Source organism: Acanthopagrus latus, chromosome 11, assembly GCF_904848185.1.
Source record: "Acanthopagrus latus isolate v.2019 chromosome 11, fAcaLat1.1, whole genome shotgun sequence".
NCBI classification, from domain to species: Eukaryota; Metazoa; Chordata; class Actinopteri; order Spariformes; family Sparidae; genus Acanthopagrus; species Acanthopagrus latus.
The window spans coordinates 28,677,802-28,693,586 of NC_051049.1; the positions used below are offsets into that span (position 1 = coordinate 28,677,802).

General features: G+C 39.9%; 1 protein-coding gene across 1 annotated transcript in view; it reads right to left on the reverse strand.

The window, feature by feature from the left end:
* Positions 1 to 331: 331 nt before the first annotated feature.
* The window catches only part of LOC119028013 (pituitary adenylate cyclase-activating polypeptide type I receptor-like), a 37,729-nt gene continuing 22,275 nt past the window's right edge, over positions 332 to 15,785 (reverse strand). Inside the window, exons 4-13 of the mRNA XM_037113470.1 lie at positions 11,442 to 11,542; positions 10,850 to 10,947; positions 9,878 to 10,010; positions 8,443 to 8,596; positions 8,269 to 8,329; positions 7,744 to 7,813; positions 6,871 to 6,962; positions 6,625 to 6,754; positions 6,399 to 6,440; positions 332 to 4,356 (exon numbers count right to left, since the gene is read on the reverse strand). Of these exons, the coding sequence (XP_036969365.1) occupies positions 4,168 to 4,356; positions 6,399 to 6,440; positions 6,625 to 6,754; positions 6,871 to 6,962; positions 7,744 to 7,813; positions 8,269 to 8,329; positions 8,443 to 8,596; positions 9,878 to 10,010; positions 10,850 to 10,947; positions 11,442 to 11,542 (1,070 nt within the window). The 3' untranslated portion in view covers positions 332 to 4,167. The remainder of the gene's footprint in view (positions 4,357 to 6,398; positions 6,441 to 6,624; positions 6,755 to 6,870; positions 6,963 to 7,743; positions 7,814 to 8,268; positions 8,330 to 8,442; positions 8,597 to 9,877; positions 10,011 to 10,849; positions 10,948 to 11,441; positions 11,543 to 15,785) is intronic.

Below are 15,785 nucleotides of genomic sequence, written 5' to 3' on the forward strand. Positions count from 1 at the left end.
TTACCAGCCGTAGCACAGATGCCTAGATCGCACAAAAATGGCGTGTTCCAAGTTCACTGCTAAAAGAAAAGTGGACAGTGAAAATCAGCAAGTCAAAGAAGAATGGACTGAAACATTTGCATTCATTCTCCCTCCAGCCAGCACTTGACCCGTGTGCTTAATATGCCAGGAGACTATAGCTGTGATAAGATTTCCAATTTGAAACAGTATTATGAGACGAAGCACAGGAATTTTGAAGAGACGTTTCCTCAAAATTCAGAAGTAAGAACAACAAAAATTAATGCACTGAAATCATACTGTATATTGTATTTTAGTTTGTATTTTTGTTTTGAATGAAAAGGACATTTTGTTTTGAATATTACAGTATTATTGCATGTGGCCTGACTGACCACAACACATGGACCTTTGAGTCATTGAAAAAAAAATCTTTGTGGCCCTTTAATTACCTCTGATGTGTACAGTAGTCTAGTTTAATAGTTCCTGCAGTGATGATTTGATGTTTAGAAGTATTAAAGAAAGTCCTAAAAGTTATTACATTTTTTATTTTGAAAAGGAAACGCAGAGACCCAAAATATACGCCCAAACTCTAATGAACAGGATTAACACTTGTTATACTTTTACCTTCAGGACCATTAAGTGCATAAGTGATCTGAATATTAGAGAGTTTTGTGAGATGGAATTACATATAGTTGGGTTAGTATTTTCACTTGACAGAGGCAATAAGAAACATATAGACAATGCCCAGCCTCATCCTATATTGTTAATCCCCAGCCCAAATAAGAAAACACCAAATACGAAACTTACATTCATGTAGTAAACTGGAACCTGCAAAAGAAACATCGCTTCTTCAAGGAACAACAGAGAAATAACACTGTAGATGGATGTAATCCAAACGTTCACACACATAGCATGATAAAGTTTCTCTCAAAAACAAATCAACCTTCACTTCCTCACTGCACAACTTTAAAATTGGGTGGAAGCTTGTTTTTGTTATTCAAACACAAGAATCACGCCTTGAAACTGACACAATACAGAAGCACATGTGTTATATGCCGCACAGCAGAGACCCAAGTACATGGTATAGTGTCACGCTCCTATATGGATGATTTTGTTACACAGACTTTGAGAGAAAACCTACTGAAGGTTCAAAAGACCTGAACTGCAGAGAAAGAGTTCTAGTTTGTGATAAAGGCACTGTAGTGATCAGTAGCTGAATAATATATCCTTCAATGAATAAATACATACTGAGCCAGACAAGTCAAAACACAGAAAAATTCAAAACAGATAAAGATTATTTCTCAGCAGAATCAGGATCTGGATTAGCACAGCAATCAGCATCACTAAACCTATGCTAACAAACAGGGGAAAGTACAGCACAATTTTCTCCACATTTTGCAATATTACAGCATAGAAGAATAAAACATGTATAGTACAAAAAAATATGTTAAATCTATAAATACCAACATGTCTGTTTAAGATGTTCAATCCATTTCATCAACCATAAAAATAAGGTCATTTTATATGGTTTCCAAATCTGTTGGAGGGACGGTTCTGTTCAGAAAATGTAAACTCTAGCTCAGGTCTATTTACACTGACACAAAGACATACAAGCAGTAATCAGACAAATAGATTTTACAGTCTAGTGCTCCAGATGTGCACTAATGCACTGTGCAACATGTTGCATGCAGAGCCACTGGTGGTAACACACTGACATCTAAACTCTAAAGAACTGGTGGAAATGATCTATATGAAAAATCAATGTTTATTTGAAAGTGAAAAAAGGACAACAAGGAGAAAAACCATGACTTAGAAATTGTGATTTGTTGGTGTTTTTTGAGTGAGCAATAAGTCAATGTATGTACAGATCAAGCTGTTGGAAATATGAAGCAGTGTATGTGCCAGTCGCCATTTGAAAATCATCCTCAACATGACGGATTAATGAGCAGAAGTACTGCAGGAGTCTTGCATCAATATCCCAGCCACATGTCTACACTGCACTGAGATTTTACTGGAACTTTTAAAACTCTGAATCTTCCTTAAAAAAAAAAGATGAAAGTAAAATGTAACTTTTTCTTTTACAAAAAAGGACAAATTGTCTCCTGTGGTTAGTTTAATAGTTTGGAAAAAGTCTGAATTTATCAAAAGGACATAGCAAATTAGTCCAACCCAAGACCGTCAGGAACTACGTAGCTTTGTGAAATTCGGACAAATAGAGGCTGACTCTTGGTGAGATGAAAGCCAGAGTCCGTCTTTGTGAAAGAAACTTTAGAGGTTTGATTGCTACAAACAGCACCTCCGGCTAAGTCGCATGTTCTAGCACAGCCCCGTCTCCTAGAAATGACTTCCTACAACTAATTTCACACCATAAGAATATTTTGAGAGCGATGTGATATTGACAAATACATATTCTACCAACACTGAGATGTTGTTCATTAACGTACCTGGCAAGTCACAAACGCATTTCAATTGTTTGGGTTGGGTTTTTTTTTGCCAAAATAGGCAATCTTGAAATACACTCACCACTTGCAGCTGTGGCAGCACTGGCAGGAAAATACCTGAAAACCAGCCTCGAAAGGGAAACAATGTCTATTTTGCCAGTAACGGATTGGAAATGTGCTTCTTGCATGTGGAGGAGCTTGTGTATGTAGAGGTTCAAACAAAGAAACCTGCAGGCATCAGGCTATTGAAAGGCAAACAAACCTGTTACACAGATCAGCACGGCCCTGATGCAAGTGACTTATGAATGGTGACTTTTGATCATCGCTAAATTAGAAAGCAGCGCTTGTGTTGACAGTCTGTTTGGACGAGGTCTGCAGAGTGTCAAGGACAGAATCAGAATCAAAATCACCTGAGGGTGCCTTCACAAAAAGGCGTCATCGCACCCTGATTGGCTGTGAGGGGAATGCCCCAAATTGCTCTCACTAATTAATTAGGAGCCAATCAGTACACCTGCACACAGGTGATCTGAATCAATCAATCCAGAGGGATTTAAAAAAGACAGCAAGTACCGAATAATGGGACTGCCACACAGTGTCAACAGCATTTATACTTTTATATGGTTCTGTTTCAGGACTGGCAGCACGTGGTTTACGATAGAGAAAGATCATAAATAGCAGCAGATAAATGTAGTGTTTCAATCACACATAGAAACATCTATGATTATAATCCAGGCAGCCATTACACTGACACCACAACATAGTTGTGAACATAATTTAGAATAATACACTAACATAATTTTTAGGAGACAGGTTTTTCCAGGAGAATATAAATGGCTGTGTCAAAGTGATGGGTGGGAGGCCTGTGAGGGATCAAGTTCTTCTTGCTACACCAGTAGCTCCTGACCGCTGGTTAAGGTGGTGAACTGCTGGCCAGCTCCTATCATGATCACCAGAATCTCCCTACCCTCTCCAGGACAAAGGTTATCTAAGTGCCTAAGGAATTTGTCATTTAAAATTGGGAGAAAATGAGAGAGACTGTCAAAGATTTTTTCAAGCCCGAAAATGTTTAAGCGTGCCCGCTAATTGATGTCACATTTAAAAAAAAATCCTGAAATTCCTCTACGTTCCTCCTCTACCGGATCATTGTCCAACTTGCCCTTTTTCCTCTTAGTATGTGAAAATATGAGCAAAAAACCACATTTAACCACAAAACACAGCAGCTGAGAAAACAGAATTGCACAGAAGCACTCAAGGGAGCTGTGACTGAAGAAACTGATGATAATTCTGATGTGAAAAATAAAAATGTTTTCATGGTGTCTGTCGTGATAAGAGAGCTTCAGTAAAAATGGGAGAAATATTTGGTGTATGTGAGTCAGATGTGGAGGAGGGCCCCCTAAGCTAAATCCTGCCTATGATAAACACAAAGGGCACCGAAATATATGACCTCTTCTTCAGCCAATAATAAAGCCCGTAAGTTGGAAAATAATTGATATCGTGGGGTAAAGTTTGAGTTTGTGAAAGATGTGTGTGGGATTTTATAAAGAGACTCAAGTTAACTCCTATAGATTAGGCAGCCCGTGTGGGATTCTGCAGATCATTTGTATCGTGTTAAATTAAGAGGTACCTTAAACATTCAACAACCAGGCTCTGTGGTTTAATCTCTTTGTTGACGACGACTCCCGGCAGGTTGGTAACACACAGCACAAGGACCAGCGCCGTCCAGCGCTGCTCAGACAGTGGAGACGTTGTTGGGTGTGAGGCCGTGTGTCTCTGAGGCCGGCTTGGGGCTCGACTTGTCCAGGACAGATATCTGAGTGACCGTGCTGCTTTCAGTGAACAGCGTGCGCCGTCGTTTACTGTAGCGCAGGTAACTCTGAGTCTGCCACTTCCAGAACCTCTTCTTCAGTTCGGCCTGCACCTGAACACACACGCCCATGTATAAACACACAGAAATAAAACCAAATGTAACAGCATGGAAAACAAATGGTCCAGAGGCCAGACTGAATATGTTCCTCTCTAAATTTTTTGTCTATACTGTTGCCTTCCCCACCTAAAAAAAAGAGCTGTGATATTGGATTTGCAAATTTCATCCAATTAAATACTGATACCAAAGATTTTCAGCCAGATTTCCCAACTGTGAAAACCACTGGATGTAATTTATCACAGTATGATAAGAAAATCAGTATTTCTTTTCTTTTCTTTTTTTTAACAAAGAAAACTAGGAAAGCTCATTGCACATATGTATGACTGATTGGGTGAAACATGCAAAACCGCTTCTATGATCTTTTAACTGTCAAGATATACAGTAACTACTGTTCTGGAACTCTGTCACTGTTCTGTCATTTCAGTTTTGTTGTTTGGTTTGTTTGTGTTTGTGTTTTCTAGGTTTTTTGTGGTGTCTTTAGAGCGTTTTTCCACTTCTTCTGTTTTCCCTCCTGTTTTCTCCACTGGCCTGATTTCTTTCTCCACACCTGTCTTGTATGATGCCAGTAACGCGTTACTCTAATCTGACCACTTTTTTCAGTAAAGAGTAATCTAACGTGTTAATATTTCCAAACCAGAAATCAGATTAAAGTTACTTATTCTTGTCACTGTGCGTTACTATTATTTTTGTCATTTTCCTTAGTAAGAATATATATTTTTGCTTTGTTATTGCGTCTCTGGGAGTGATGTTGCATATGCGACAAGTTACATTTTCAGCATGTGGACACTCAGGTGTTACACCACGCAGTGACACAAACACAAACAACAGTGGAGGGAGGAGAGAGATGCGCATTTTCTTAGCTGGAAGTACATTTTGAGTTTGGGTCAGCTAAAGATGAGAATATTAAGGTTCTTTGTACACTCTGTGCCGGCAGCAAAGTACTATCATGCTTCAAAAACCCAAACTAAAATTTGAATCAACATCTGGAGTCACAGCACAGCACGGTTACGTTTACAGAGCAAGTCCCACCAGGTGGTGTTAAGCAGAGAGCTGCGAGCAAAGCCACGGCCTCGACTTCTGCAGGGGGTCCCCACCACCCAAACAACAAAGCTAGACTTTGGTGCAAAACAAGTAAGTGGGGGAGAGTTGAAGAAGTTGGTCAGGTGGTATGTTGTAGAGGAAATTCTGCCCTTAAACACGGTTGACTCGCCCATGTTTGGTGCCATAATAAACAAGATCTCTGCTACTATCAATGCTGTGTTTGGCGTTATTGTTAAAAATGCACTTCCAATAAATGTAAAACCGGTTGTCATTTTTATGTTGAGGTGGCGGGGGGTGTTGTCGGCAGCTGCTGAATGTAACTTATAAAGTAACTTGTAATCTAACTTAGTTACTTTTAAAACACATAATCAGTAAAGTAACTAAGTTAATTTTTAAAGGAGTAATCAGTAATCAGATGACTTTTTCCTGGTAACTGTGGCAACACTGCTTGTATCTGTCTTCATTAGCCCAGCCCTGTTACCTGAGTTCTTCCCCAGTCTAGTTCCCCCTCCACACCTTAACTTCTTCTCCCTCATCTGCCCTTCCCTGTTTACAATGTCTTTGCAGCTTTTTCCAGCCTATCGGTCTTTCCGTTACTAGTGTTTTTCCATTCTCTACCGTCTCCTATGTTCCGTCCACTTTTCTCCACCTGCATCTCATTACCTTGTTTATTAAGTTTATATTTAAGTCCAGTCTCTTGCTCAGTCATTGTGGAGTCAATTGCTTAGTTTCTGTGATCCTGCTGTTCCTGTTTCCCTGATATTCCTTTGTGTATGCCTGTTCCTTGGATTGCCGTTATCCAGATTGAAACCTCATCCATCACACTTCATGCCTGCCATCTCATGCATTTTGGTTCACCTTCCCTGCTCCAGCAAGACAGTGCAATGAAACTGAACACAATAATTATGTTTTAGGATGAATGTGACTGATTCTAATTATAGCATATTCATTCTTAAATACTGAGCACAGTGTTGTTTATAGTAGTATTTACTTACCTCACCATTCAGGAAACAGTAGAGCAGCGCCACAACAAATCCCTTCAGAGCAGAAAAATATTAACCAGAGCTGTCAGATGTTAAAAATATTGTCTACATGGTGGGAAAAGTTACCTAACACTGGATCACTATGTATTTGTGAATAATACAGATTCTATATGTCAAACTTATCCATTTTGGACTACAAGAGCTTTATGTAGGTCTGTGTCTGTATTGTGTGTTTCACCTGAAAGGATCCCAGACCCAGCTCGATGAAGATTCGGGCCTCTGCTCCCGTGTTTTCTGGCAGGAAGGCAAACACCATGTAGTGCATCCCAAACAGAGGGATCAGGAGCAGAGTGGACTTGGCCAGCCTCCTGCACACAGTGCAAAAACACACCCATGAAGAAGGAACTTGTGCAGCTCATTCGTGCCTGTATCTATGTGTTTGTGCATGTCATCATGTGCGGATGGATATTTATTCTCTTCTCACTTGAAGTGACTGGTGTCATTGCCACCGATGCCTGGAGATTTCAGCTTCTGGACCAGAATGCGGATCACATTGATGAAGATGATGAAGTTCACCTACATCGAAACAAATGAAGAACTGTCCAAATGTGTACAGATTGTATATCTGTGCATCTTCTGTGCAGCAACTGCAGTCAGTTGTATTTGTTTAACTGCAATCAAACTCTCATAATAATTTTGAGTTACAAAGTCAGGACAAAAGTATGTTGTCTTCTTGTTCCTACAGTTTTGTGTTTGAGCATCAGTGTGTAGAATGATATATGTGCAGAGTTTGATTCTTGAAGGCTGTTTTAACAATGCTCAAATAGTAATGGAAGCCAGTGCTGGTCTGATTATCAGTATACACATGTGTGATAGGAAAATTAAAACCTCCAGTGCACAAACAGAGAATTTGACTTGACAGGGATGTAGCAGATATCTTGTGTAAATTAATTCACACAAGACACAAAACAAGATTCAGCTCCTTGCTGCTAACAGCTCGTCACATAGACAAAATAAGTAATATTGATGATATATGTGCATTTAGGGGAGCAGAAAGCTTGTTTTTACCTTCACTCAAACAAACACAACAAATTCATACCAGCAGGGAAGGACGGAAGCGCACTGATTAATTGTCGGCGTTACCTGCTAAAAATAACAAGCTTGTCGACCACGTGTCCAAGTTTTCCTGCTTCGAAATAGGAAATGAATCAACTTCCGTCATTTATTTTTGCTCCTAATGTAAACACCAGGTAAGTGTCCACAGTAGCTGCTGCAGAGTCAACAATAAAAGCCTGATCTAACACTGCAGAATCTTATAATTCTTCACTAGCTCCCGCTTTAACTGCTCTGTACTCACCAGTAGTGATGCAGTTATTGGAGCTTTTATGATCCACCAGATGAAGGCCACATCTGTGTCATCCCAGCACCTGAGACACATGGCAGACAGTAATGAGATAAACAAACCAGTCACAGAAGAACAATACTGTAGATCTTGTCACGAAGCGCGCAACAACTCGCTGTCCAGCCAACCTGCTGTGTTAGAGATGGGGGAAGCAAATGTATTCATCTTTCATCCCCTCTGAGTATACAGTAATAACACTTCACAATTATCATGCTAGGATCACGATGATGAGATTCAACATGTGACGCTATGCTTATGAGCTGACTGACTAATGTGACTCACTTCCAAAAATTGGTGACTATCTCATTATGTGACACAAGGATATTAGTATATGGTGCAGTAGATCACTAAATATGATTTTGAAATAATTGTAAAAAAAAAAAAAAAAAAGAAAGTTCGGCAACAATATCGACGCCTCTCTCACAGGGCTAGGGTTCACACTCCAGACATTATCTGTGATATTCTCCTGTGGAGGCTCACCCTCTGTCATCATAGAAGTTGCGAGTGAGGATCCACGCCATTATGATCGTTGTCGGGACACCTGGGAGGCACAAACAGAGTGACCCGATCATTAGGAAAGAGTCAGAGAGAGAGAGAGGGGAAAGACAGAAATGAAGGTAAACCGAGAGGAGCGACCATCAGCAGAACACCCACCCCAGCCGATGAGTATGTACCACCAGAAGTATTTCTTCTGGAAGACAAAGGTGAGGGCAAGGAGCGTCTGCAGGTACATGCCCTCCACCAGCAACCAGAAGTAGTTAGCGAGGATACTGAACTGGAAGAAGGCCACGGCTGATTTACAGGATGTCTGGGAGACAAAAACAAGGAGAGGCGCAAAGCATCAGATGAGTCTGTGGATGTCAATTATCTGGAGTGATCCTAATGGTTATGATCCTTCCCATCAATGTATGTGTCACAGGGGGGTCTGCGATGATAATAGGTTTGAGGGCAAAGAAGATGATTATGATTAGAGGTAGGTTTCCCATGAGGTTGATGCCAGACAGAGGTCGACACCATCCGGGCAGTAGCAAAGTACGAAGCATCAGCATCAAATAAACTTAAAGCAGAAAAAATAAACCAAAATTGGCCATTTGAAAAAAGTGTTTTTTGTTAGAATCCAAACAAAATAAATCAAGCAAAGCACCTGAAGGACCAGCACACCAGCCTCTATAAAGAATGCTGACAGGTTGGTGGTTTTTTTCCCAATGTGTCAAACATGGTATCAGTATCTTTGTAGGTGTAGTATCACAGTTTGGAACTCCAGTATTATGACAACACTACCATGCATTCTTCATTCAGTTGAAAACATGGTGCCTGCATTACATTATCATGAGCGTTATGCTGCTAGGAGCTAATGTAGCCTGGGGCCACCGGCTTCATGAAGAGATGAGGAGTGTTGTTACAGGGGTCAGGTAATTTCACCTTCCTCTAACTTTTTCATTTTCAAACTCTCAGCCCCAACCAACACAGACTCGAGTGACTTTATGAAGCTTCCTCTGGAACCACAAATGGCTTTTAACAGTACCTGCAACTTTTTTCACATATGCAGCCTGGCAGCCCTCCCCAGGAGAAGAAAATAATTAATTGGTCTAAAGGAGAAATATTTGTTGCTCCAATACCGTTTTGACATTTCCTTAGTTTAATGATGTTTTTTTCTTTTGTGCTGTTGCTTTATATTTTTCCCCTTTTATTCTTTCTTTATTGTCTGATACAAGATCATATAATGTTGGCGTCATCTCTCGTGTTTAATTTATTTTATGCTCTCCTTCCAGCCCACTTCACATCTTTCTTTATTTTCTTCTTCCCTGTTTGTCTTCCTACTGTGCATTATTCCATGCCAGTTTCTCTCGATTCCCCATCCTTTAACAACTGATCTGATATCATCAAAGTCACCTAAGAACAACATTGATTTTCTCAGGGACTTTTTCTGCTTTGGATTGCATATTCTACTGCTATAACATGTTCATTGTTTTGATGACAGAGTTTTCCTACAGGATGAGCCAACTTTTGTAGGTCAGTGGTTTTACTTCAGTAAAAGACAAATATTGACACACTAATGGAGCTGTTGTGAGGGTTTTCATATACTCACAGTAGACATAAAGCAGTGGTCCAGGTTTTCATCAGAAAAAAGAACTCCATCTTTAATGAAGACAGCGCTCGCTCTCAGGATGAAGGAGAAGAACAGGTTGATGTGGATGTAGTTTCTGGTGCAGTGAAACTTCCTGTGTAGCAGAGAAAAGCTTTGGCCAGTGATGTCATGCTTTTAAAGGAGGTATCTCTCTGCATCACATTGGGGGTAATTGTAAAAGTCCCTTTTTTTCAAGTGTTAATGTCTTGCAAGCTGGCAAATCATGTTTAGTTGAGATGAGCTGATTTGGGTCTAGCTAGTTAATTTAGTCTAATTTAGTTATAGTTCAGCCTTTGGTTTAGCACATTTGGAATTTGGAATTTGGAATTTAGTTTAGTTTATATTGTAGTTATTGTTAAATCATTATTTTTGTTATAGTTTAGCTTGGTTATGTTTAGTTTAGCTAGCTAAACCTAATGGGTAAAACCAACAAATCCTCCTTAAGAAGACATATGTTATTAGAACAACACATACAAGTGTTGATTTGATTTACCTGTACGCTCCACAATAATGACAACAAATCTAGATTGAGGAGATAAATCTGTTGAATCATGAGTCACATGATTCCACAGGTTTATCTCTTCAATCTAGCTTTTTTATGGTTAAGGTTTAGTTGGCACAAAAACAACTTTTTTAGTGCTGTTATCAAGCTCAGTAAAAGTACAGGACAAATGTGGCCTGTGGTTGGAAAGAGGAAGCAAATATCTTACATGTAAAGTCTAAAGTTTTGTTGACCTGACCCTGACCCTGACCTCCACCTCCAGCTCCAGCTTCACCCCAATTCAACAACATCAACAGACTTCCCCCTCTGCGCCAGTCATAATCAATACAACCACCAGCTCTCACTTCGGTTTAAGCATACATTGGGACACCATAATGAAACAACTGCTGAAGGCTTTTTTCTTGAGTGGACGGTCTCAGAGCCGATGATACCTGAACACAGTGAAGACAAAAATAGCCGATATAAGAGAGATGAGGGAGGTAGCATAGCCAGCCGTGTACACTTGTTTGAAGTTGGAGAAGTACGTCGTCTGAAATGGAAAAGAAAACAAACAGACAAAATACAAGAGGAGGAATAAATAAAAAGATGTTAGCTTTTATGAACTATTACCTGCTAACTCACACACTTCACATTTATCATTATTAATATCACGTTTAGAGGTCACTGATCAGAAAAATAATACTTTTTCAACATTTTGATAAAGAAACAATGCTGGAAGAATTCACGGAGATGTCTCAGAGATGGGGAGAATCATCTTTTTTCAGCCTACTTCAAATATAACCAGTCATTTGGGCATCATATGGAAAAGTGTGTATAACTCCAGTCTACAGGAGATCGACAACTTTTGGAAATTAAGTAAAAATGCTTTGGTATCACCTAAATAAACAGGCACTCTACTTAATGACCAGCCAGACAAAATGTCCCGGAAAAAAACAAGGATCAAGACAGCAGAATAATTTGGCAAATCGACTCACGGATTAATGTCATTTGATATGGTACGAAATAAATATCTGAATCATTTACCTCTGGTTCTGTCACCTCATCCTCTGGGAACTCGCAGGCCTCTTCATAGGAGGGGTAGAGCTCAGACCATCCATCCTCAGTGCAGTTCCTGTAGATATAACCTGACAAACACATGAGCGTCTCAGTGCGGACAGCAGAAGAGGTGCCAAAAACAAAGGAACCAGGCAAATCTAAGAAATCTAGAGGAGGATGTGAGCACACAAAACACAACTTGGAGGAATACACAGAGATACATTTTGAACCCAAAACAATTGAAAGTGAGAGATGTAGCACTTATCAGTCACACAAGAGACGTACGGTCATGTATGATTAAATAAATAGCTGAAAAAGAAAAATGATAGTTAAAAATGTAATATGGATCTTAATACATAATACCGATACAAAAATGATTGTGTCATGTAAATAATCGAGAGCATCTTAAATCATTAGCGTTTCTTTCTGTTTGTGTGGAACTACCGTATGTGTCAGTAATGCACTTTAACACTGGTTGCCACTCATTATAAAGTGAAAACCAGAGGAATACGCACTTAGTTACTGCCTAGCTAATGGATTTAGGTTAGGTTTAGTTTCAGTTTCCTCCCGAGGTTTTATCCATATGAACTGTTATTGGTTTGTTTGAAAAAAGTCATTTTTTTTCCTGCCGAGGAGTCCCAACAAACTTTCCACTTCGAGGTCTGGACTATTCTGAGAAACTGAGCATCTATTTTCTAAATCAAAAGATTTAAAAAATAATGTGCATCCTAGTTCGTTTTCAGTTTGTGGCAGCATCTTTCCAAAAAGAAGTACTAAAAAACATGACAGGGCCACTAAATGCAGACAGGCAAGTTCAAAAGAGTGTTTGGCAGAGTAAAAGGATAACACTGAGGTAGCAAGACAGATTTCAACAGAAAACTGTTCCAGACTTAAATTGTTGATTGTTGCAGATTGTTGATCTGAAGTGCAGGTTACACAATGGCACAAAATCTAGAAAATGTATGCCCCGGATTGATCATTCGAGGGCTTTAAAAGTAATGAGAAAATCATCAAAACTGACTTAAAAAATCAACTGGAAGCCAAATGCTTGGTGTTCTGAACAGGAGCAAATCTCTGCAGCAGGTGAACAGTCAATTAGTTTTACTGAGACTCTAATGAATGATAAGAATAACAACACTCTCTTCTATTACACATCACCTCTCTCTACAGCTATAAACACATGTATATAGCAGAGACACTCTCAGCAGCGACATAACACCACAGCTCTTCATTAGGATTGAATGGGCCTCCATCTGTCTGTTGATGTACTGACACTTCATACACACAGCAAGAGTTCTGCAGTCTGGGTGTTCAACACACAGAGGCGAGGTCTGGGAGCTGGTGAGGATTCAGTGTTGACATGTTTAAGTTTAAAAAGAAACACTTTTCATTTCTCAGGCTTTTCTTTTATTTAGTTGTGATTGAAAAAAACATCTAAAATGTTGATTATTTCCATCATCTGGATAGAAGACTTAAGGTTAAAGTAATTCAACCTCAATTCTAAGAGTCAGATCAGCTGAAAAAAAAAAGAAATAATATGTATTTTTGAACATGTTGAATGTCTTAATAATGCTCATGGGTAGGGCAGACTGATATAGCCCTAAAGTAATATCACAATATTGTTTGGCTAGATTGTAATACTCTCATGTCTATTCTGTCCTCAAAAGCACTTCATAAGTGTGAGGATTATTACAACATTTATGTCCAAAACATTGATATCGATATTGTTGGGATGATCAATGTACTTTAACTGATATTAATACTATTTTTGATAAATAATCATCAGTAATGTGGATTCACTGATATAAAAGAGGGTAAAGACAAGTGTTAGAACAAGTAGAACAGTCTGGTAAAAGAAAATTATATGAATTTACAAATGCAGTGTTTAAAACCCTAATACAATCTTGATGAGAAGAAAATATTGATATATCGCCCAGCCCTACTTGCGGCTCTTTTGCTTTGTTTTGTTTCAACTGATTTTGCAAAAAAGCTACTGCGTTTGATGATTTTATGTTCCCAAAAGTTTTCTGCTAAATACAGATAAACAAAATCAGATTCAAGGAATTTTGACTGTTAATTATTTGGTCTTTTGGAACATCATGAGAAGCTCCCTCGTCATTGTAGGGACGAGCAGAAGTAGAAAGGGAATGCTGAGAAACTGAGAAAATATAGACATCTCTATGAATGTGTACGTAGTCTGTCACTCTACAAGTCCAGTCTGAGCTCTGGGGCAGCATGTCCTGCATGCTCACGCTTGAGTCCCAAAAACACACTGTTCTTTTTCAAAAATCCACATAATTCTTGCCTTAGTGCTGTTGCTTTGCGCAACATCTTTGCGATGTTCTGATTCAGGCCAAATGATTTTCACTCTGGCTATTCAAGAGCCCATAGTACAGTTTGACCTCCATTATTTTAATGGCTAATGGGCAACTTCCTACAGTGGCCATTAGAGCTGTTCTTGGTTGTTTTCTTAATTTGCAGCATTGGTGTGGATGTTTCTTAATCTGCTTGTGTTTTCTTTAGCTCTAATGGACACTGAGCAATCTCTCAGATGGTAAATGTTACTGTTAGCCAAACTAAGCTGTTGGGATCAATATTCCACACAAATATCTTCTGTTGACATCAGTAAATCCTCTGTATGGACACGTTGGCAGTCTGACTCTGTTATGAGCCACTTAACAAGTGTATGAACTGAATTGAATGCATTTTATGGTGCCATAAGTGGAAGCGAATGGTGCCCTTGGAAAGTTTGTCAGTTAGCTGCAAGTCTGAATCCAAGATATGCTGTCTGTCCATCATTCCCTACCTAACTCAGTGTTACTACTTACATTTAATTAAATTACAAATTAGATGATAATACAACTGTAATTCATTACAATTTCAGGCATCATTTTTACTTTCTTCACGTTCCTCGAAGGTAACACTGACAGTAGTCCTCTCAGGTGAAGGCTGATGAATACAAATGAAGCATTCTCTCCCACCATGGCCTTAAGTCAAATAAGGAGTTCACATTCTCCCCTATGACGGTCATGACGCACTCAGGGTCTTCTGTTTTTCAGTGTAAATACATGTTTTTAAGAGGGTGGATGAAGACTCTGAAGTTAACCAACATTTTTCATGATGTGAATAAGCAGATCCAGCTTCTCGGCATAGCCGAGGACAGTGTGGGGGTTTGAGTTGTGGGTGGTTTTACTGATATCGAGCTGCAGTAGCCTCAGTGTAACATGCTGTGGAGAGCCTGCAGGCCTGAATGGTTGGATGTGAATGGTGGTTGAAGGCTGAGGCTCTGGGGAGGCCGGTGGTGCTCACACCACTATGCTTAACAAGCTGCGCCAATTCCTTCCTCATGCTCTTGGCTCTTACAGTGAACTCTTTGATTTTCCAATTCATTATTTTCTCTCCATGCAGCCTCCCGTTGGATAAGGCTCGATCTCTCTGCTCAGTTACAGCGCTTGACTTACAAGGCGTCTGTGGAGGAGGAACTCCGGTGGGGTCCAGAACCCACTAACACTAAGTTATGAGGTCGTCAACAGCAACCTCTGCCTCCTGATCCATATACGCTTAACTTTCGCTGAGGAGCCGCTGTGTTTTTTTACTCTCACTGCTGTTGGAGATCAGTCAAGTGCATCTTTTGTACCTAGCATCCCACATACTGTACACACTTTCTTCTGCTGCTGACACTTCTGTTAAAAGTAATTCAGCAACACTGACTGACAAACCGGAGGAGGCTTGACCTTACCCACAGTGATCCAACACAAGGTAAATGTTCAGTCTGTAGATGCTAGTGTCTGACCGATACTGGCTGGAATATTCAACCCTATTTACTTGGAACTAAGGTTATATCCGACTATACTGTTTCCCAATTATGTTGAGAGGACAAATATAATCCTTTACTGTTGATGACAAAGTAATCTGTTTATTTATTGCCAATTAAGATTAATAATTGTAATGCAACGATGACGTAAGCAGAGGCAGCGCAAGCACCCGGCCCCTCAGCCACAGAGTGACAGCTGTTCATTTGTTCTTGGTTTTGTTTTACTTTGTGCCACCTTCCTCTGTTTGTGCCCAAATAAATTCACAATTAACCAAAAATTAACCACCGGCCTTCCTTTCTTCCTTCCTCCAGTCCTGACAGAAGGACACACGCCGCTGTCACTGGCCCTCCAGCACCTTGCTGTGATGCAGGATAAGCACCACCACACTACAGCAGCAGCAGCAGTCCAGGGCCCTGGCTGACATTGCTGCGTCCCAGTGGGAAGATCGTGCTCTCCTGCGGGAGCTGCTGCTCTCCGCCAGTCGCCCTCCAGAGGATGACCGTCGAGGATGATCCAG